Source organism: Chlorocebus sabaeus, chromosome 3 (genome assembly GCF_047675955.1).
Source record: "Chlorocebus sabaeus isolate Y175 chromosome 3, mChlSab1.0.hap1, whole genome shotgun sequence".
Classification (NCBI taxonomy): Eukaryota; Metazoa; Chordata; class Mammalia; order Primates; family Cercopithecidae; genus Chlorocebus; species Chlorocebus sabaeus.
In genome coordinates, this window is record NC_132906.1 from 76,488,481 (window position 1) to 76,511,751 (window position 23,271).

Here is a 23,271-nt window from a genome sequence, read left to right on the forward strand (position 1 = left end):
GGACCCGTTGGAAACATGACTTTTGCAGGGAGCCTCTGCTGTTTTTCAAGGCACCTGATCTTGACAGAAATATTGTGTCCCCAAGGAAATCCTTCCCAAGGCCAGGAGGTAAACACAGTAAATTGTAAGAAATAGGAAAAGTAGAAAAATCTAGAAAATAGATCAGTCACTCACCACAGAGTGTGGACTGACTAACCAATGAAAACAGCAAGTCACGACTGGGTAAGTCTAAACAGATGGAAGGAGATGGGATGATGCATGATGATGGCAAATCTGTCAAAGATAGTGACTTGGCAGTCTTGAGGACAATATTGTTTTAACCTAATTCTGGAGTATGACCCAAAGCACTCTAGCTGCATTTTAAAGAACTATAAAATATCCAATATATACCAAGCCAAACACCTTGGAAAAGTGGGTGTATTCGTTCATTCTCACACTGCTATAAAGAAATAACTGAGACTGAGTAATTTATAGAGAAAAGAGGTTTAATTGGCTCACGGTTCCACAGGCTGTATAGGAAGCATGGCTGGGAAGCCCTCAGGAAACTTACAACCATGGTGGAAGGCAAAGGGAAAGCAGGCATGTCTTACATGGCTGGAGCAGGAGGAAGAGAGGGAAGGGGGTGGAGCCATACACTTCTAAACAGCCAGCCCTCGTGAGAACTCTATCATGAGAACAGCACCAAAGGAGAAACCCACCCCCATGATCCAATCACCTTCCACCATCACCCGCCTCCAACATTGGAGATTAAAATTTGACATGAGATTTGAACACAAATCCAAACCATATCAGTTGGAATTCTGCCTTAGGAAAGAACTGGCTACTGTCAAGCCAGGCGTTCTAAAATGCCCACTTCCCTCCTTCAGACACACTTGAAGAGAGAGGACCCCATAAAGACTTCCTGACTGTCCTGGCAGGGAGGAAGCTGTGTGAACCTCCTGCAAATGGGGAAAAAAAAAAAAAATGTTAGGCAGAGCTGGCCGCAAATAGGAAGAAGGGAGCATGTTGCTTGTTCACAACTCGTCATTCCTGAAAACTGGCTCATGGGTCTTTTTTTGCTTTCTGCTCTGTAGTTTGCAAACTGCAGGTCTACTAAGAAAGAATGGGTTGGGGGAGTTCCTGCCAATTGAATTAAGAGGCCAAGTCAAAGAATTTCGCTCCTTACTACTGCAATCAAAGAGCTATGTGTTCTCCAAAAGTATCCCCAAACCATTTCCTGCCTCACATTCTCCAACTGGAAAAGAGCCACAGCAAATTCTTCTTCTGAACGTGAATTCAGGCTTTAAAACTTCAGATTCTGCTACTGTCAGCCACTCATAAGAAATTAATTTGGCAATTTGGGGAGCCATGTTAACAACTTAATTTTCATAAAAGTACATTAAAATTGCATAGTAAATAATTATATAAAATAGCTAAACGACTTGTCCATGGTCACACTGCTGGGTCCCAGAGAGATCACAGGTGACCCAGTCATACATAGCCCTTAGGCGCTGGACCATATCTCGATGTCAGATCTCATGAAGTCCCTAGTGCCTCAGACAACCCTAGCTTAACGGTCTTCAAGAATTTATAAATATACTTAAAGCAGAAGGTCACAGTTTGCGTTGAATAATCCAACTTTCCATCCAAGAAAAATGTAAAGGAAAAAAAGTAATTCTTATTAAGAACTTTGGTACAGTTACAACTAAAACTTGAATTTTTAACACTGTGGTGAAATATACCAAACATAAAAACAGAAACCATTGTACCATGGATAGTTTTGTGGCATTAAGTGCAGTCACGTGGTTGTGCAACCATCACCACCATCCATCCACAGAACTTTTTTATCTTCATAAACTAAAACTCTGTACCCATTAAACATAAATTCCCTCCCCTCTACCTCAGGCCCTGCTGACCACCATTCTATTTTCTGTCTCTTTGAATTTGCCTATTCCAGGTACCTCATATAAGTGGAATCATAAAATATTTGTCCTTTGTGACTGTCTTATTTCACTTACTATAATGTTCTCAAGGGCCATCTATGTGGTATCACATGTCAGAATGTTTTTCCTTTTTGAATTATACTTCCACTGTATGTGCATACCACATTTTATTTCTCCATTCATCCATAAATGGACACCTTTCACCTTTTGGTTATTATGAATAATGGTACTGTGAACAGAGGTATACGAATATCTGCTCAAGTCCTTGCCTTTCATTCTTTGGGATATTCCAAAGATATCTGTATACTTCTCTTCACAGTACCATTATTCATATATATAATAATGAGATTGAAAGCCAATATGTCTGAGAAGGCACTAGCAAGGAAGGTTAGCCTAGTGGTGTCATGAATCCAAGTAGCAGCTGTAATAATAATATATTTATTATTCATATATAAAATAATGGTACTATGAACATTGGTTCTTGGTACTTTGGGTGTATATATATGCGATCGCTGGATCGTATGGTAATTCTCTTGTTTTTTTCTTTTTGAAACAGAGTTTAGCTCTTGTTGCCCAGGCTGGAGTACAATGGCCACAATCTTGGCTCACCACAACCTCCGCTTCCCAGGTTCAAGCAATTCCCGTCTCAGCCTCCTGAGTAGCTGGGATTACAGGCATGCGCCACCAGGCCCAGTTAATTTGATATTTTTAGTAGAGACAGGGTTTCTCCATGTTGGTCAGGCTGGTCTCGAACTCCCAGCCTCAGGTGATCCACCCTCCTCAGCCTCCCAAAGTGCTGGGATTATAGGCATGAGCCACTGCGCCCGGCCCTGTTTTTAATTTTTGGAGGAACTGCTATACTATTTCCTACAGCAGCTACACCATTTCACATTCCCAAGAGCAGTGCATAGGGTTCCGATTTCTCCACACCTTTACCAACACTTGTTATTTTTTTGTTTGTTTATTTTAAATTATAGTCATCCTAATATGTGAGAAGTTTAAAACTTAGATTTTTAAGAAATCTTCTAGAAGAGGTTGCTTGTACCATAGGTTTTTGGTCCCTTATTTGAGACCCTTGAAACCACATGTGTTTCAGAATCCACAAGTTTTTAGATTTCAGAAAAAGACCATAGTGAATATGTTATGTATTACATCATGCTTCCAGTGGGATCTGGGGCTGCAATCCACAATCAAACATATTAGTATTTCTGCAGCCAAATGTATTAAAATTCACACTAAGTGAGATACATGAGGACTATAATTCACCTTGTTTCAGATGAGATGAAGTTTTGCTAAAAAGCAGATGGAGGAAAATTTGGGGGGTCTTGAATTTTGGCACTGCACATAGGGATTTACATCTACTTAGATGAGTAAAACTCTTAAACCTGCTTAACATTAATGAATAGGTAGCTTAGAATTTCAAATTGCTATAAAGATGTGTATTGAGTGGAGCTCATTTGTGAGTACTGAAACTGCTTTCACTTTACCCTTCTCATTGTGCCTTGAGGCAGTAACAGTCAGGGGAAGAATTGTGCACCGGAGAAGCCCAGGCCGTCACCCAAGCTCCCCATTTCTCCCCATTCCTGCCTTAGCTCCTACTTGGATTCATGACACCCCCACTAACCACCACCAGGCTAACCTTCCTTGCTAGTGCCTCACTTCTCAGACCTACTGGCTTTCACATTTCATTAAATCTTGAGAGTCATGTGACCTATTCCCCCAATGTGCAGTGCCTTACATCAAAACAGCTACTAGCATTAACGTGATGATGAGAAAGACTAAGCACATGCACATATCAACAGGGTCTTTCTGGAAGCATTGGTTAAACTGTCAGGAGTGATGTTGAATGTTGTAAATAGCGGAGGCTGTGGTTGGCTGCTGGGAAACTTCTGCGGGGATGGTTGTGTTTAATATCTCTCAGATGACAAGAACTGTCAACTCTACCCACAGGACTGGATGTATCAACCCTCTCATCCCCCAAATTTCCATAGGACTCTTCCACCCTAATCAGTTGTAATGTTTGAATGTAGTCAAGGACACCGACATTTATGATATGCAGTGAGATGCAAAGAAAAATAATTCTGTAAAATTCAAAGATTTAGTTCCTCGCCATACTCTTGCAGAACAGAAGGCAACCCAAATGAGGAAGCTGTGCTTGGCTGTTCATGGATGCCACCCACTTGCCCAGGGCAGGCTGCATTGGCAAACCATGACATCCCTGCTCAACTCTCCAGGTTGTCCTCACTTCTGGCTTCTCCCAAGGCTGGATCCACCAGGTAAACATGCATCCACAGTCTTGGAACCTGGGCTCTCTGTGCCAAGATTCTCCTTCTATGTCTCCCAGGGATATGATGGTGCAAAAACAGGATGCTGTCATGTCAAAAAGCTGTGCAAAAATCCAATAGAAGGAATAACATTGTGGGCTCAAAGAGGTGTCCATTCTTGCAGGACAGGAGTGTTATGTAAAGAAACCAAATGTGAGAGGCAAGAAATAAATGGGCTCTGAGGTCCTCATGCTGAGTGGGGCTTTCACAGACCCTTTGGGTCGCACAATGGACATCTATAGATTTAGATTCAGGACTTACCTCTGGAGTGACAAAATGACCATTTTTATTTTCAGCTGTTTTAGGTTTAAGTTTTCACAGTGTCTCCAAAGTCACCCTTTGAATACACCAAAAGGAGAAAAGGCTCTTGAGGACACGGATGCACTGTTACTTGTTTTTATTGTAAGCAGCTGAGCATCAGTAGGCACAGTTAGAGGCTGGGTTTACTTGGCAGTCTCTTATTGTTCCTGGATGTTCAGACTCCCAGGGGTAGCATTCCCAAGTAAGCTATTGCAGTGAGCTCCTGATAAATGAGTCTCGGCTAACCATGCAGTGCACACAGCATCTGAAAGAAACAAAGCTCGCCTCTGACTCAGCATAGGTACAACTGCAACAGTCATTTCCCAAAATGTAGAGGAGCAACACCAGAATCGACCATCACCTCTCAGCTCTGCTGTCAGCAAAAGATGGGCTGCACCTGCTATTGTTTATTCCAATAGGCTGTAACAATTAGGTAGAGCTCACGGATCCTAGCTCATATAATTGCCTGTCAGTAATAGTCAATCCAATGGCATATTTTAGAAATTACATCAGGAAAACAGTCTCAGGAACAAACAGGAATTTATTTACATACCAAATATATTAAAACGCAGGACAGAAGTTATGCTTTATGGCAAAAGAAAGAGATACGAGTCCACGGCTTTTAAAATTTTCTATGAGGCCATTTTTTAGAGCAGTAAATAGTTGGAGCTTCATGGAAAAGAATTTACAATGCACTCCGTGTGTTTTATTATTCATTATTTAGTGAGCATTGTGAAGTCGATTTTGTTCAAGATAAGGATGAAGACATGGAGCTTATTCATGGGACCTCTGATTTAAAATGAGTAAACCATTTCATATACAAATACATCAAGCGTAAGATTCAATACCTGAAAAACAGCTTAAATACCAGAGTTTCTCTGTGTAGTTCTTCTTTTGGAGGTTGATGGATAGAGCTTTTGGTTTCCAGAACTTGGAAAATCACTTGCAGGAAGGGAAGAATTTCAAGCACATGGATATTATACAAGAATATGTAAATAGGAATAATAAAATAGAGGAAAAGATGCTTTTTGAGCTTTCAAGCAACAACAGTCGAGTGAGTAAAAGAATAACAGTAATGCCAATTAGGTAGGGCTGTCCTGGGCCTGTAGAGGGCCAGAGCTGGATGTCCTGATTCCCCGTCAGACTCAGTCTTCATCCCTCCACTGTGGCCCTGGCCCTGGAGGACCTCTACAAGCTGTATCATCTGGGCTCCCTTGCCCACCAGCTTCCAATTGGTTCAGCCAATGGGAGGCAGCAGCTGGAGGTCAAGAGGAGGGACTACAGGGGTCAGGGCCTCCTCCCCCAGCCCCCTCCCTGACAGATCTTGGTTTGGCAGTTGCTGTGTCATTGGGTGCCTCTCTGTGGGATCAGTTCTTGTTCATTCCACCAACAACTTCTTCCCCTTATCCCCCGGGGCCCCCTCTCCTGTGGCCAGCCCTGGGGCGCTTCACCTCTCTGGGCTGGTTTAACTTGTTCAACCTTTATAAGTAGCCTCTTCTTTAAACTCTGTCACCCCTTTGAGTGTGCCATCTGTTTCTTACCAGGACACAGACAAACATAGCACCGTAGTAGGAATTAGAAAAAGGCACCCAGATGGGTGCATGGGGGTTCATTATGTTATTGTCTCTACTTTTATATGTATTGAAGTTTTCTAAAATAAAAAGAGTACCAAAAAGAAAAGAAAAAGGCACCCCTTTTGGTGGATGGTGCCCTGCAGGAGTGTAGCTTAGCTGTGGTCTGGATTGCAGCACCAACTCACTCCTGCAGCTTCGAGGGGTGAGTTTGTGCGGCGCACGAAATGCCCAACCAAACCTGGCAGCCTGACAAAAGGGTGGGCAGATCCCTGAAAGCTGGGAAATATCTTGAAGATAAAGTTAGGATAGGCCTGGGTCTTTAAGGGTATTTGGGACTTAAATGGGAAATTTCACTATGCAAGGAAAACCTGTAGGACAGCAAGGCATAGGATGGCTACAGGGAGTCAACTCTATAAGACAAGGAGTGTCCCTGGAGAGAGTATGAGAAAGTAGAAGTGGGTGGAGACCCTTTGATTGCTGAGCTATAACATGTGAATTCTAGTTGATGATCCTCCAGGCAGTTTGGGGTAGTGTTTGGGCACTGGGGCTCCAGAGCTAGACTGGGTGTAAGTCATGGTTTTGGCAGCTATTAGCTCTATGACTTTGCACATTTGCTTATTCTCACTAAGCCTCAGTTTTCTGTTTCATAAAACAAGGATAAAATACTCCCCATCTCCTAGATTTGCTGTTGGGCTGAATTTAAAGGTGTGTGTCAAATGTTTACTGCAGTGCCTGGTAGTTATTGAACATTAGCTACCATCCTCAAAAGTTTTTAAAGAGAAGAGTGATATGATGAAAGCAATATTTTCTAAAAATTAATCACACAGCATGTGCAGGATGCTCTAGAGAGGAAAGAAGGGTGTGGGGGGGTCACTTGGAGGCTGCAGGGGGTGTCTCTCCAGTGAGAGAAATGGGAAATGGGAAAATAGAAGCAGGTATAAGCAGCTCTGTGAGAAGAAGAGGAAGAGGACTGGAAGATGGACAGATGGTGAGAGTAAGCAGTCACAGAGGGCCCCAAGTGCACTTCCAAGATCTTTAACCTCCACTTATATAAATACCCCTAGGCAGCTTAAGCAGCTCACATTGAAGGACTGACAATTTTGACATTTTTTAATACAAGTGAAAGAAAAGTGAAACTCGGAATCATTTGATGATTTTACTCTTCTGTTTTACTGAACATTGGTAAATCTACCTAATTAAACCCAAGATTCTACTACAAAATAAAAACCCTAACAGACACCTCAATCATTCCAGTAACCACTGCTTACTTCTGAAATGTCCCCAAAGCAGGTTTTTTATATCCAGAATTTCTTCTGATTAAGATCTGAGGTAGTGCCTCTGCAGTTAAGAATGGGCATCCCCACAGAAAACTCTCTCGGATCATACGTAATTTATAAGCCCCGTTCTGACTACCAACATTAGCAGAACTGAGGTAGCTATCGAATCCTTGACCTAAGCTAACATTTGGGATGGAGGGAGGAAAGAGTCATTAATGTGAAGTAGTGGTGATGTGGTTTGGCTCTCTCCCCTCCCAAATCCCATCTTGAATTTAGTTCCACAATCTGCAGGTGTCGTGGGAGGGAAATGGTGGGAGGTAATTGAATCATGGAGGTAATTGAATCATGGGGGCTGTTACCCCAGGCTGCTGCTCTCATGATAGTGAGTTCTCACAAGATCTGATGGTTTTATAAGGGGCTTTTCCCCCTTTTGCTTGGCACTTCTCTTGCCTGCCACCACGTAAGATGTGCCTTTGCTCCTCCTCTACCTTCCACCATGATTGTGAGGTCTCTTCAGCTATGTGGAACTGTGAGTCTATTAAACCTCATTTTCTTTCTAAATTACCCAGTCTCAGGTATGTATGTTTCAGTGTGAGAACAGACTAATACAAGTGGTTTCTCATAGGTACCCAGTTTCACATTTATTTGTAGGCAAACCTACCTAAGAATTCAGTGCCATTTAAAAAAACGAGTCTGAGGCTATTTTAGCCACATCTTCGTCTGAAAAAACTGTATTCCGTGTTTTCACTATTTAACATTTTTTTCCAGGAACCAGATCCAGTTTTTGCCAGGTGTCTTGGCCGACTGTCAGAGACAGGCATCTGGTTTTGCATGGCAGCATCTGGTTTTGTGGTTTCTGTGGCATCTCTCTGAGCTGTTCTCTCCCTCTCTGCCTTGCAGATACTTGCCTGAGATCATGAATGATGGGCTCACCAACCAGATCAACAATCCCGAGGTGGATGTGGACATCACTCGGCCCGACACGTTCATCAGACAGCAGATTATGGCTCTCCGTGTGATGACCAACAAACTGAAGAACGCCTACAATGGCAATGATGTCAATTTCCAGGACACAAGTAAGAAAATCCTTCCCAGCACCAGAAACTTCCAGAGTAAAAAATGGTTTTAGAAGACAACGCCCTGACTTTCTTCAAGAGCAATATGCCCTTTTAATTTTTTCTCAATCTTCCGCAGGCTATGATGCTTGTTATAGTGTTTTGGACAGAGAGCTCTGATCCACAAAACATAGGATACGAATAAAATCATAAATTCCACAACACCAGTAATAATTGCAATGGATTACCTTCAGCCATACCAAAGCTGAAATTGAGTTTCATCTACCAGTTGATTCATTAATGACAAAACAGCAAAGTAATTTTTCACTTTCTCCCGTCCTCATCAGTATTCACATCTGACCCAAACTTCTGCCCTATGCCCACCAAAAGAAGAAAGCTCAGCAGATTGCTTAGACAAGCCTGAGCTAGAATCCCTCATTCTTTATTAATCAGAGTCTCTACAAATTACTCTACTTCTTGAGTCTCAGGCTCCTCTTCTATAGAATGGGAAGCATCCCTGCTTCAGAGGCTTTTAGAAGCCTTATTTGAGGAGCTATGATAGTGTCTGGCGGGTAGTGAGCAGGTTCAGCTACATCATTTCCCTCTCTATCCAACTATGCACACACACAACCCATAGACATTTGTATCTGAAATATTGAGAGAAATTGTAAAATTCTAGTGCAATATTACACATGACTATTTCATTAAGGATCAAAGAAGCATCAAAAATGATTTGGAAGACTATTAAGTGAACATTAACATGAAACTATACATGGGTTTTGTCTGAGTGGTTTCAAGATGAATAACTACAAAAAATTTTTTCTGTCACTGTTGTTTGTTGCTTTTTAAAAATATTACCCTTACAAAGAGAGTTCCCAGGACAAGGATTCTTGAACATAAGATGTGAAGTTGCCAGTGATTCTGTAATTTGGTTACTGAATCATAAGATGATGCTTGTGTGCTTGAATTAATGAGATAGAGAGGAATAAGTTATAGATAGAAGACCTCAAGTCATATCAGTCATAGTCATCAGCCTACCAAGTTATCCCCTGCAGAAAATTTTGGTGCTTCATTCCATTTTAAAGAACTCAAAATAATAATTTTCTAAACACAGAATAATTACCAACCCAATGGACGTTATTGCTGTAAAATTCCTCAAAATAATCCCATTCTCTCTCCTCCTTTTACTAAACCCCTCCTTTCCTCTTCAGAAGAGAACATTACACAGGTTTTAGCCATTGTTGTTTCACCCTTGTTAGCACATAGCCTTACACCTGTCATTTTATCCATTGTCTTCTCCATTAAATAAAATGCTCTAGAGAGTGGCTATTGGAATGAATAATTCAAGATGCATAAGAATTAGTTGGCTTGGGTTTGTTGCTTCTCACTCCTTTCTGACCTAAAGAGGTTATACACATATCAAGCTGCAAAGCTCAGGGAATGGCCAGGAGGCAGAGCTCTTACTCCATTTCCCCTCAAAAGAAAATAAAATCAACAATTAAGAGGATCCCTGAGTTCTAACCCAAGCACCAAATGTGGCCCCTCTATTTTAGGCTAGTGTCTGTCATACAAACCATTATTGCATTTTATAACCATCAGCACCCTTATTGCTTTGGACATTTTTTTAAGTTACTCATCCCATCCCTTAATATTTGCATTTGTGATTCCTTTTCAAACAGAGATGGGACCATTATTTTTTCCAGCCAAAATCTCTTGTCATATTTGCTTCCCACATTTTTTAATATTCTAAATCATTTTAATAATATCTCTGTAAAGGTTGTATTACTTCTTGTTCATGACACCAGTGTTCAGAACAATTCCCTTAGCAATTCTGATATCTCTGAATTTAATTAACGGGAATTTTCCCCCTTGTAAAGGCCACTAAAGATAAATCAGAGAAAATGTTAAAAACCTAGTATCGTGTATTGAAGTGATCTTATCTGGTATTTAGATGTCCCGTTAAAAAAGGAAACTGTGCTCGTTTCTCTCATTGTGTCTTTCTCATTCAAGAGGACATTAGAAGAGTCCCTACATTGCCCCAGCTTTACTTAAGTAGCATTCAGCAGCTAAAGCTGGCCCTGGTTTGTCAGGAGCAGCTCAACAGGGCATCACCATTTCAGACTAGCAGGGAGGAGTTTAGGGATATTGGTTGGAAATCATTGAGCAAGTGAGAGAAATAGCTAATGTCCTCACAAAGCTTCCAGTTTCCTGAGCCCTTCCAGGAACATGATTTCTCATAACAGATAGATGTTATTACTATCATTTTTACAGGGGAGGAAACAAAGCCTCAATAAGTCTAACTGGCTTACCCTGTGCATTTAAATAACAACTGTCAGGGTACATTCCAGGTCTCCTGTGCTGTAGGAACCATGTTTTTTCCATCAGGCATCACTGGCAGCACTGGGTTTGGTGTCCTCGAGCACTCTTCACACATTCTCTCCAAGGTCAACGTTGTCATCTGTATTTGTTTAGGTGAGGAAACAGCAAAAGTTGAGTAACTGCCCAAAGCACACTTATTTATTCAGCAAGTATTTGTTGAGCACTTGCTGTATGCCAGGGGCCACTGAAGGCTTTAGAGGTACAGAAATGAACAGGATTTACCAAATCTCTACCCTCTCAAAGATTGTGTCCTTAGTTTACGTTCTTGAGAAGGAGATAAACAGTAAGCAAGTGAACAGGCACATAAATAATACATCTCCAAGCGGTAATAAGTACTTTCATAAAGCTAGTAATTGGCAGCCTGATCTGGGCCAGGTTTGAGTGACAGGGTTTGCCAAACAAGAAGGAATCAAGCCCGTGAGAATTGGGAATAGGGAAGCAAGCAAGTTGGGCGGGAAGGGACGATGCCACCCCGGGTCGACATACTCTGGGGGTACCTGGGTCTTGGTTTCAAGCAGAGAATGGCCAACTGTTTCTGTCAAGGGCCATATATTAAATCTGTTCATCTTTGAGGGCCACATCATCTCTGCCAGCACTACCCCACACTGCTGGTCTAACGTGATAATACGTATGTGAATGGGGGGAGTTGGATTGTAATAAAATTTCATATATGGACTCTGAAATGAGAATTTCACATACACTTTTTACATGTCGTAAAATATTATTCTTCACTTGTTTTCAAACACTTGAAACTATACAAACCACCAGGTACAGTGGAACATGCCTACAGTCCCAGTTACTTGGGAGGCTAAGGCAGGAAGGTCACTTAGGCCCAGGAGTTTGGGGCTGCAGTGAGTTATGGGCAACATAACTGGGCCTGGGCAACAGAGCCAGACCCTATCATAGATAGATATATAATAGACTTTATGGATATCTATAAAATATATTTTTTATGTAAATAAACCATTTTGGAGTTATGGACCATACAAAAGCAAGCAGCAGGTCATAGTTTGTCAACTCCTGGTTTAAGGGGAGAAGCTGGCTGGGATGGAGTCCATCCTTGCTCACAGGAGAACACAGGTGGGGAAAAGGTGGCCAAAAGTTATATTTATAGAGACCTCTCACTACTATTGCTGCTGCTCCTCTCATTTCCTATGTGTAGAACTTGTTTTCCTCTTCTATATTTTTCTTTTAAAATCCATTAAAAAGCATAGTATCTTCCTAGAGCAATGACTCTGCATATAAAAAGAGCAAAGAGTGGAGTTTCTTAAACTTAAGTACTGGCCAGAAGAAATGTCTTTCTAAGGCCAACATGGTAGGTGTGGCCTCCCCTTGAGTCTGGGGTTCACACATTCCTTGGTTTGCATAACTCGGGTATCAATTGACACTGTTTTTCAAACACCTACTTCTGTACAGTCCACCCACTCATCACACCCCTGCCTATTAAAAACAATCCTGTTGGGTAGGGTGGGGGACCGTGGATGGGAAGATTCGGCCTCCCACCACCATGCCCCATATCTGCTTAGCTCTTTGTTTCCACTCTTTCCTGATTGGTGGTTGTATTAGTCCATTTTCATACTGCTGTAAAGAACTGCCCGAGACTGGGTAATTGATAAAGGAAAGCAGTTAATTGACTCACAGTTCAGCATAGCTGAGGAGGCCTCAGGAAAATCACAATCATGGTGGAAGGCGAAGGCACTTTCTTCACAAGGTGGCAGGAAAAAGAAGTGCCAAGCCATGGGGGAGGATCCCCTTATAAAACTGTCAGATCTCCTGAGAACTCAATCACTATCAGGAGAACAGGATGGGGGAAACCACCCCCATGGTTGAATTATCTCCACCTGGCCTCTCCCCTGACACGTGGGGATTATGGAGATTACAATTCAAGATGAGATTTGGGTGGGGCCACAAAGCCTAACCATATCAGTGATCTAACTTTCTTTTTCAATCTTTCCACACTAGGTGATGAATCCAGTGGCTCAGGGAGTGGCAGTGGGTGCATGGATGATGTGTGTCCCACGGAGTTTGAGTTTGTCACCACAGAGGCCCCCCCAGTGGATCCTGACCGGAGAGAGGTGGACTCTTCTGCAGCCCAGCGTGGCCACTCCCTGCTCTCCTGGTGTCTCACCGGCATTGTCCTGGCACTGCAGAGACTGAGCAGATAATCTTGGGTTTTTGGTCAGATGAAACTGCATTTTAGCTATTTGAATGGCCAACTCACTTCTTTTCTTACACTCTTGGACAATGGACCATGCCACAAAAACTTACCGTTTTCTATGAGAAGAGAGCAGTACTGCAATCTGCCTCCCTTTTTGTTTTCCCAAAGAGTACCGGGTGCCAGACTGAACTGCTTCCTCTTTCCTTCAGCTATCTGTGGGGACCTTGTTTATTCTAGAGAGAATTCTTACTCAAATCTTTCGTACCAGGAGATTTTCTTACCTTCATTTGCTTTTATGCTGCAGAAGTAAAGGAATCTCACGTTGTGAGGGTTTTTTTGTCATTTACAATAAAAAAGGAAGAAAGAAAATAATTTTCCTTGTAAAATCGGGCCAAACCCCAAGACAGCTGCATTTTCAACAAAAAAGCAAACAAAGAAAAATAAATGAACTTTAACGCTGTAAGTTCAGCATTGACAGCCAACTCCCAGTGTAAGCTTTTTTGTGACAAATCCGGGTTTACACAATGCTTATGGGGAAAAAGCTTAAAGTTTGTTCTAAATGTAGTGAAAATGCACTGTTGTCTTGGAGGTATCATCTTGCACTCTAACCAAACAACACCACATTAATCTGGAGGTACTGATACTAAATTTAGAATCCCGTCTTTAATATGAGAACAAAAATTACTAGGACTCAGCACCTCTCTCTCACCCTGCCCAATTTCAATTTAGTAATGGCACCATTTTTTCTTAATTCCCTTAATGTCTGTCCACTGTATCCAATTGGCACAGATTTTCCCCTTCATCTTCAATTACTAGTAGATACCCCCATCAATTCACCTTCCTCAAGAGTCTCAATTGAAAATAATCTTTAATGATACAATCTCTGCTTTTGCCGCAGGTTTGACATTAACTAGACGTTTCTGCCCCTGTGCTCATTACCCTCCCAAAACAATAGCTTTTTTAATGAATCGATACACAATTAGATCCATTCCTGAGTTTTCATTTTTAACTATTTACTTTGTGTCAGTTGGTTTCTGCATCACAAGGGCATTCTCTTACAAAATAACTCACAACAGAAAAAAAAGTCAAGACAAAAAAAAAAAATATATATATATATATAGTATTGACATGGAGATTTCTTTCACTTTTTTAGTCTTAGTATGATCATCTATTTTTATATCTATATATCTATAAATCACAGATTTTAACTTCTTAATTCCAAGCTCAGGGTTGACACACCTTTGTAAGAAAATGTTTTGTCAACCAGCTCTTCTTGTTTTGTGCTGCTCAAAGAAGGGATTCCTCAGTGATCTGTGAGCACCAAGAATCAAGAAAGAGAACTTTTTACGTATCTAACTGTCCATTTATTACAAGTTTGCCAGGGCACACCCTTCTGCATGAGTGTGCTTCAGCCTGGGTGCTCCAGACTACACCAAACTCATGGGATGAGCCGTGGGTGTGCAGGGCTTTACTGGTGATGGAAACTGTATGTGTAAAGAATGTTATTCATGAAAAACCATTGCTTTCATGTAAAACACCTTCGGCCTAGGATTCCTGCCTGGCACTTGGATACATGATCTAACTCAACAGGCCAATTTAGAGCCACAGCCTAACCTGTTCACCAAGTATGCCAAAGCCAGGCCCTATGCTCCCCCTGACAGAGAGAAGCAAAATAAACCAAACTGGGGCTTTATGAATACAGTTGACTATCCTTATGTTTCTTGGTTTTTATGATGCATCTGGAGTAGGGAAAAGTAATGTTTCAAGATACCATAGTATGCCAGTCACATTTTAATTAACTCATCGACAGTATTGACACGTAAATGGTATTTTTCAATCTCTGTTCTCATCAAAATTAAAATTAGTTATTGATTTAGTCATCACATTTAAGTAGAACACATGTGGCACAATAGTATTAAGTATATTTGAGCACTTTTGCAAGACAGAAAGTATTTACAAGCATCTATTGCTACTTTATGCCTATTGAAATATAAAATGTAGGATGATAAGAGACTTTGTGGCATTCTTTCATTTAAAACTTTATGAAATTAACAATCTAGTTCACCGTTACATACTTCTAGAAAACCATCCACTTCACTGCCCACATTTTGGCTTCCTACCACGAATTCCACACAAGACTTCTCTATGAAGGACCAGTCATTTATGTTGCTCATTTCATTCTGTGTTCAGAAGTCAGTATTGTCTTTCTCCAATAATTAAGGTGCAATACAAATTAAATCAACCTTGATTTTCCAGACTATTTGAATAATAACTTGTCTTTATGGCTTTAAACTCCAAGTCTTTCCTTTTTAAAATATTTCTGCATTCTCTTTTATGAAACAGATCAGGATGCCTTGTTTTTCCTATGCTTTCATCCCCAAAAGGTTTTGTGCATGTGTATAAATACACATAATATTAATGAATGTGAACCCATGTTCTATACGCACTAAACACACAGATAATATATAAACGCCTGCTTCATTTGTTTCAACACCTTCATTATCAATATGATTCATATTGATGAGATATAGTGACGTATAATGAGCCAGGCAGAGAGCTGAAATGATATCAGTTAATGATGTCACAGTGTTAGCACCCTGCATGGATGTGGTCTAAATATCATTCAAGTTGTACTTCCTAGTTTTTATCATCATACTACTATGTCATATGATTTTCCGACTAATTTAACATGAGAAATGTTTTGGCCCTAAAGGATTTCATTTAACCTGGTTACCCTATTTCAGTAAGTATTTTGGAATTCAACCCTCAAATTAATTCTTCTCATTTCAGCATATTGATAGGGGATGCAATGAGGCTTCATTATTTTTTATGACATGCCCCTCATTTGCTCTGATGTTCCCTAAATTCTGTCATCATATCATAACTTTTGTTATGAATAGAGAGGAATGGGCTCACTGAAATCCGACACTAGAAATTGGTGGGTGATGCTCATAACTGCAAACACTTAGCTTATTGAAGTGCCTCTATTTACATGTTCTTTAGTTATAATATGTATTTTTCTAACAGAAATACACGTCTGTAATTGGTATATATTATACTTTGTATGTGTCACAACAAAAGCTAAACAGAGGCTAAAGTCTTTAGCAGAGAAGAATGAATTACAAATTTACCAATAAGAGCTCTGTTTATGGTTCTGTATTGAAGGACAACCATGACAACCTTCTGTCACTTTCACGAAGGCCAAGTTGGTACTTTGATTACAGCCATCGTAGAACGTTAGCACTAGAAATCTGACTCCCTTACAATGACTTACCTAGATAGCATTAAGTAACTTGTATCACCTGCTTTAAATGTAAGGGGTAGAAAATACTATTTTGTCTACACTGAAAAACACTATTATTCATTGATAAGTAGTAATAATTATAAAAGTAACATTCTTTAAAGCAAACACATTGAAAATATTATTACAGGCAGAACCCTGATTTTTAATTTATTCCCTGCTGCAGACATTAGCCTTCTTTAATTCTTTTGCCATTACATACATGTTTTGGCTACAGACTGAACACCAACTAAAGTCCCTAAGGAGGAAAAAAACTTCACATATTCCTGAGATGTGATTCTTTTATTACTTCTTTTTGCAAAGCTAATTATCAAGAGATTTGATTAAACGTAGAAGCGTTAGCAAATGCAACTTTTACCTAAAACTTGCAGAAATTTAGACACATTTCCATTTACTTACTAACAGACCTGATTTTTATTTAAAAACACAATTTAGCTTTGCTAACAGAAGAGTAAAGGAAACCATAACTTATAAATTTGCAATGTGTTCCTCCTTGTTGGAGACATTAGTCAGTGTTTAGTTTTAGACCAACTTACACAAACGGAGTATTGATTTGTACGCATTCTGGAGACTGCTACATCATGGTTTGCTACGGCACGGACTCAGCTTAGCATGGGGACATTTTGAACTTCATTCAAAGTTGAGTGGTTACGGAACCTTTGACATTGCCTTGTAATGAGGTACTTCCATGAAAAGACCCCTAACAATGGCATAATAGTGAGGTCTCTCTGTGCATATACATAATATATATGCAGGATAAATGTGTGCACCAATCAAACCTAAAATTTTATGTGACTGTCAAATGAATATTATTTGGGTTAAGATTTTTCATTTCTGATTTGGATAGAAAATTGCTATTAATCTTGTATTAAAATAGTTTTTAAAAATCTACCAGTGCCCTTTCTGCATTTTCTTAATTATTGTCATAAATTTCAGAGCCATGGAACTTTTTGGGTTTGAGACATTTTTAGAAAGTTCAGTGTTAAAAAACAACAACAAACCCCATATAGTAAAACAGTGCCACTCACCTAAATACACTCAGCATCTGAAATCAGGAACTATTTGAATTTTAGAACATTTAGAGCTTCCCAAATGTATATGGAAAATACTGTATCTCTATTCTTTTGTACTGATTTCTTCTCAGAGGATAAATTTAGTGACTTGAAAACTGATGTCAATACTTTATAAATGAGGTCAAAAAATAAGATCAAATGTGAAAAGACTAATAACTTCCCAATTTAGCCAATTGCATTGAGTTTTATACTTCTGAAATGTTTCCATCCTCTCAGGCATGCTAAATATTGTATAACCTGCTAAAGATTTATTTCACAAATATTTATTGAACTCTTATTATGTACAAACCTTGCTCTAGGGGATTTATCACTGGCTGTGAAAAACCAGTTGAAAATTATTCATTCCTTAATGCAGTTACCCATAACTATTACAGATAAATAATTTATTTCAAGAATGATCTTATAAATAAAGGAACTCATACAAATAAAGGTACTAAGAATACAGCATGTAACTGTAAGAAATACTGTGATTTAGCTCACATTATTATTATTTTGGTTTGTATTGAAAAAAGTGACTATTATAAAACAATTAAGGAATGTTAGGATAATTTCATCTACAAAATCAAAATATAACAAATTTTATTTGGAAGTAACAGAAACCAGTTTCTTGGGAAGGAAAAACATCCAAGTGGTTTTAGAAAAATAAATGAAACCACCTTTATCAGGTAACAACAATGTTTATTTTAATTTGCTCTTTGGATAAGCAGACAGGGATAGAGTTAAAGTATATGCACAAATGTGGTAACAAAATTACATTGATTTAAAAAATCCAACTTGTAACATAGTGGCAACGAGGGATAAAGTGTTTCTGTATCTTGTGAGCTAGAAAGATGCAGCCACAAATTTAAGTCTGCTTAAATAGACGTTGACAACTGATATAGTGCGGACACATTTCCATTCCATAGACACATTTATTTGCTGGTGTAAACACGTGGCCAAACATATTTTGCTGGCTCATAAATAGGGCATGCAGCAAAGCCAGGAGGAATTAGATGCCTGCCTTTATAGCCTGCTTAAGGAGCACAAGCTCATGTACACCTTGAAGCAGAAAGCAAAACAGGAAATTGGGAAAATGGGACTTTTACCCTGTGAATGCTCAAGTTTGGAGAGAAGGAGAAAGAAGGATTGCAAACTGGATTCAAGAAAGCAGAATAATATTTACCTTGAATAAAGCCACCTTCCCTTCAATAAGAACAAGCATCTGTGGATTTTTTTAATTAAAAAAGAATTACTGACCTCAGCAATTATTCACTTTTTCAAAAGATATATAAGGAGAAATCATCCCATGCCAAACACGGTTCTGGGTGCAAGAGCAAGACACTAAAATTTCCGCCCTCTCCCTTTAGTGAGGAAGAGACAGACAACGTGTACGCCAATAAATGAACGCGAAGATTCAGAAAGTGAAAGGCGCCATGAAGGAATGAAACAGGAAATGGGATAGCGACCAGGAAGGAAACTCCTTTAGGCTAGTGGTCCAGGAGAGCCTGGGGTGATGGAGCTCTGATGAATGACAGGGAAAGAGACACCATGAGCAGACCCGGGGATAGAAATTTCCAGGCAGAGAAAGTGCAGATGCAGAGATCTCAGTTCGGGAATGACCCATACTTGAGCGAACGTGACTGCAGTGAGGTGCTGAGCAGTGAGATGGTTGAAGAGCTGACTTTGGGAATTATCCACTTTTTTCAAAAGATAGATAATGAGAAATTATCCCATGCCAAACATGGTCCTGGGTGCAAGAGCAAGACGCTAAAGTTGGGGCAGCCCTGTTAAGCCTAATGGCCAAAGCTAAGGTCTTATCCCCTGGTGAAGCCAGAGCCCCAGTGGGACACAGCAGCCCGGCTGGTCACACTCACTCACATTTTTTTGGGGGGATTGGAGGGCGAGGGGGCGAGGGGGGATGGAGTCTCCCTCAGTCGCCCAGGCTGGAGTGCAGTGGCACAATCTCAGCTCACTGCAACCTCCGCCTCCAGGGTTCAAGGGATTCTCTTGCCTCAGCCTCCCGAGTAGCTGGGACTACAGGTGCTGGCCACCTCCTCCGGCTAATTTTTTGTATTTTTAATAGAGACGGAGTTTCACCATGTTGGCCAGGCTGCTCTCGAAGTCCTGACCTCGTGATCCACCTGCCTCAGCCTTCCAAAGTGCTGGGATTACAGGCGTGAGCCACCATACCTAGCCTTATTTCATCTTTATAGCATCTCTGTGATATAAACATAATAATGTCCATTTTATACTGAATAAAATGAGACACAGTGAAATTAATAACTCACCCAGTCACACTAAGAAGGTCATGATATGAACCCGGATCTGTAAGAACTGGACAGAAAAATGAAGGTATTAATATATAAGAATAAGTTTGTTTTTGTTGTTACAAATTCAATTCAATTATCCAAGCGTGCTCTGAGTATTGACAACAAGTGTGCAAACTGGCAACAAGTTTCCATTAGTATAAAGGATATAGGTGAAATTTTAATTCTGAGATGGAGTTGCTTTGTGTCTTAACTTTTTTTCAAAATTAAAATCCTAAGTAAACAAATGACTGGGGATTCTGGGTTCTTATGTAGTTTGAACTTACAGCCACCTTGAAGCAAAGCATGATCCCTAAGACAGAAACACGCATCAAGCCCACTTCCCCTCGTTTGTCAACTCGGCTTAGACATCATAGTCACAGGAAGCAAATCAGATATCAAATTCACAGGGCTTAGCCCAACTTCCAGTGACTCTCCTATATATTAGCTGTCTGTAATTTAACTATTCTGATGGTCGAGTGGACCTAAAATATAAATCAAAACAGCTCAACAATTACCCAACTCAGATAACTAGTTTGGCTGCTTTGTAGACTAAACTGACTGTTAAAACATCTTATAAAGTATTGTGACATTGAACATCCAGCCCAATCAATGTCCTAGTGAGGGCTTTCTTAGTTAAAATAAAGACTGCAGCATAGGAACTCCCTGTGTCTTTCATATTCCTGGAGTTAAAGCTACTTACACTGTTGGTTTCCAGCTCATGCTTGCTTGAAAGGCATAGGCCATTGCCGTCCTTACCTGAGAGAGTCAGGCGTATTGAGCACAGGTTGTGTCCTTCTTAAAAAGGTTCTCTAGACGAGGAGTCCCCAGCCTTTTTGACACCAGGGACCAGTTTCATGGAAGACAATCTTTCCATGAACCAGGAGCAGAGAGGTAATGGTTTCAGGAAGATTCAAGTCATTACATTTATTGTGCACTTTCTTTCTATTGTTATTACATTGTAATATATAATGAAATAATTATACAACTCACCATCATGTAGAATCTGGGAGCCCTGAGTTTGTTTTCCTGCAAGGAGACAGTCCCATCTGGGGGTGATGGGAGACAGTGACAGAGCATCAGGCATTAGATTCTCGTAAGGTGTGTGCAACCTAAATCCCTCACTTGTGCAGTTCACAACAGGGTTTGTGCTCCTGTGAGAATCTAATGCCACCGCTGATCTAACAGAAGGCAGAGCTCAGGTGATAATGCTCACTTGCCTGCCACTTACCTCCTGCTGTGTGGCCCGGTTCCTAACAGACCACGGACTAGTACCAGTCTGTGGCCAGTGGGTTGAGGACCCCTGCACTAGACATTTCATAAAGGTGACGATCACGTTAGGGAAAGGTTTGTTACAAAGCTCTGTTTATTTCTGTTTAGTGATAAAACATGCCTTATATTTGCATAAAGCATTTCATCCTGAAGGAAACTTTCAAATTCATTTTCTTTCATAATCTTCACTACATCTCCACAAAGTAGGCAGGAGCTACTGTCCCTATGGTACAGATCAGAGAAGCTACCCAGTGGAGCCAAGATCTTCTCATCTTGTTTTTGTTTATTCTCTCCCTTTCTTCTTCTTCTCTCCCTTACTCCCAGCCCACCCAAACTGTAAGGACTTGAATGTAAATCATTCTTGTTCCTACCAACCTCTTACTAGGTTAGGGAACCAGCCCATAGTTCAGCTGCAGGGACCCAGGCCCCAGTTCTCAAGCTGAGCCTGGTAGAATGATACCTCAACAGTCTTCTGATTCATCTCCGCTTCTGAATCATACATTATGAGCTATTATATACTGAGTTTCCGTGTGTAAAAGAAACTAGAAGTCCCAAAATTATATTAAGCCCAAGAAATTTCACTCCGTTTTATGAAAATCTTGTTAGTGACACAGGAATGATTGTATTGGTTTTTGTTTGTTTGAACTATTGCATATGAATTAGTGCATGAAGGCTATTTTTATACAGCCGAAGGTAAGCCTAGGTTCTGTGATTGGGCTTGTGTTTGAACTTAAGGGTTTTATTTAATGGAAAAGGAAAAGCCTTACATTGAGTAATGCATTATTGGACAGAGAGCACGAGCCAGTAGAAATCGGCAAGCAAAAGGCCTTTCTCTAGGGAAGAAGAACAGAGATTTCCCCCATATCTGAAATCTTCCTTCCTCTGGCGCAAACCTTTGATCTTTCCCCTGTTTGTACCTCATGAACAAGGAGGGAGTGCCGTGGAATGGCACGGGGGGAAGCAAAATTTAAAAAGAGGGAAAAACCAAACTCCAGTACTACTGACACATGTGATAAGTTTCCTATATATTCATTTGACCATTTCTGAACCTCTACTGTAAAAGTCTCCTGTCATAGAAAGGGAAGGTTCTCTACAGATAATATATAATAATGGTACTTAATGAAAAACTTAAAAAGAAATCACATAGGAACTCTGCTGTGTTGAACAAATACTCTTCACTCACCATATGTAAAAAAAAAAAAAGTCTATATGTCCCAAATTGTCTCAGACAGTCCCCATTATGTCTGCTGTCCCAGTATTATTATTAACAGCACCCCTTTCACTCTCCACGGTGTCCTTGACTTGAATGATAAATTATATGGTCACTCTTCGTATAAATAATGGCTATTCACATGATCAATTTACACTCTAATGTATGTGACACCTAATAATTTTTCAAAACTCCCACCCAGCTGAAGAAAGTAACAGGTAACGTTATTCACCAGTGACTTTCCTATTTAAATCTCCCTGCCTACTTGTTATATTGAAAAACATCTGGAATCAGAATCAGGAATCCAAAAACAACTTAGACATTGCCAAGTACGCTAGATAACCCCAGTTCACAAGTGCCCGGCTCTAAACGCCAGCATGCTTTCATCTCAAAGTAAGCCACACTTGAAACTTAATCCCAGGTGGTTGACCCCTTCTGCTGTTCAGCAATTTTGCTGGATATGTCAGTGAACAAAACCACTGAAAATGGGTGCCACCCCAGAAGTTGTATTTTGGTTCCATTTGCTGCTGCTAGAGGGTTGTAATTTGAGGCTTGTTTTCCTTACCTGCCAATCTTAGCAGTCCCACAACAGCTTCAGCTAAATTGTTCTAAGTTGTTGATAAGTTGAAAATGCTCTGCTAACATTTTCTTTTGGTTTTGACTCACATCTAGGATCAATTTCTTGAGCCCTGTTTCTGGGTTGGCCATCCATACCACAGGACATATGATATTCACATCAAGTAGTACCAATAATTTCTTTACATTTAATCGCACTAAATATAACCCCTCCCCTTTCTCTCCCACTCAAATGAGCATACCAGAACGCAAGGAAGTGATAGGTGTGAAATTACCATAAAACTCGTAATGAATCCACTCCAGTTTACAGAAAGTCATTCACATATTTTCTAATTCAGTTATTACCCCTAATAAACTACATGCAATACTTTCCAATTGATTCCTACATTGGATTTATGAGATCTTTGTGCTGTTCCACTTAACATCTGAGAAGATGTGTTCCAAAGAGAACAAAGTGTGATATAAAAACTGCCACCTACTGATACCCGACATATAAAAAGGTACCTCTTAGATTGACAGCTACTGGAAAAAAGGAAGTTACCCTTTGATTAAATCACTCAGCCCT

The 23,271-nt window shown here is 40.2% G+C and overlaps 1 protein-coding gene and 1 long non-coding RNA gene across 3 annotated transcripts in view; one reads left to right on the top strand and one right to left on the bottom strand.

Annotated features, from left to right (window-relative positions):
* Positions 1-17,181, top strand: part of GPC6 (glypican 6) — a 1,182,333-nt gene extending 1,165,152 nt beyond the window's left edge. For both annotated transcript variants that reach the window (XM_073014433.1, XM_007960685.3), the window contains 2 exons: positions 8,298-8,473; positions 12,794-17,181. In XM_073014433.1, the coding sequence (XP_072870534.1) occupies positions 8,298-8,473; positions 12,794-12,996 (379 nt within the window). In that variant the 3' untranslated portion in view covers positions 12,997-17,181. The remainder of the gene's footprint in view (positions 1-8,297; positions 8,474-12,793) is intronic.
* Positions 8,335-21,285, bottom strand: LOC140711421 (uncharacterized). The gene is made up of 4 exons (XR_012092602.1): positions 20,642-21,285; positions 19,631-19,676; positions 10,762-10,910; positions 8,335-8,438 (listed from the first exon to the last, which is right to left on the bottom strand). It is a non-coding gene; the product is annotated as an uncharacterized lncRNA (long non-coding RNA).
* Between the last annotated feature and the right edge of the window lie 1,986 nt (positions 21,286-23,271).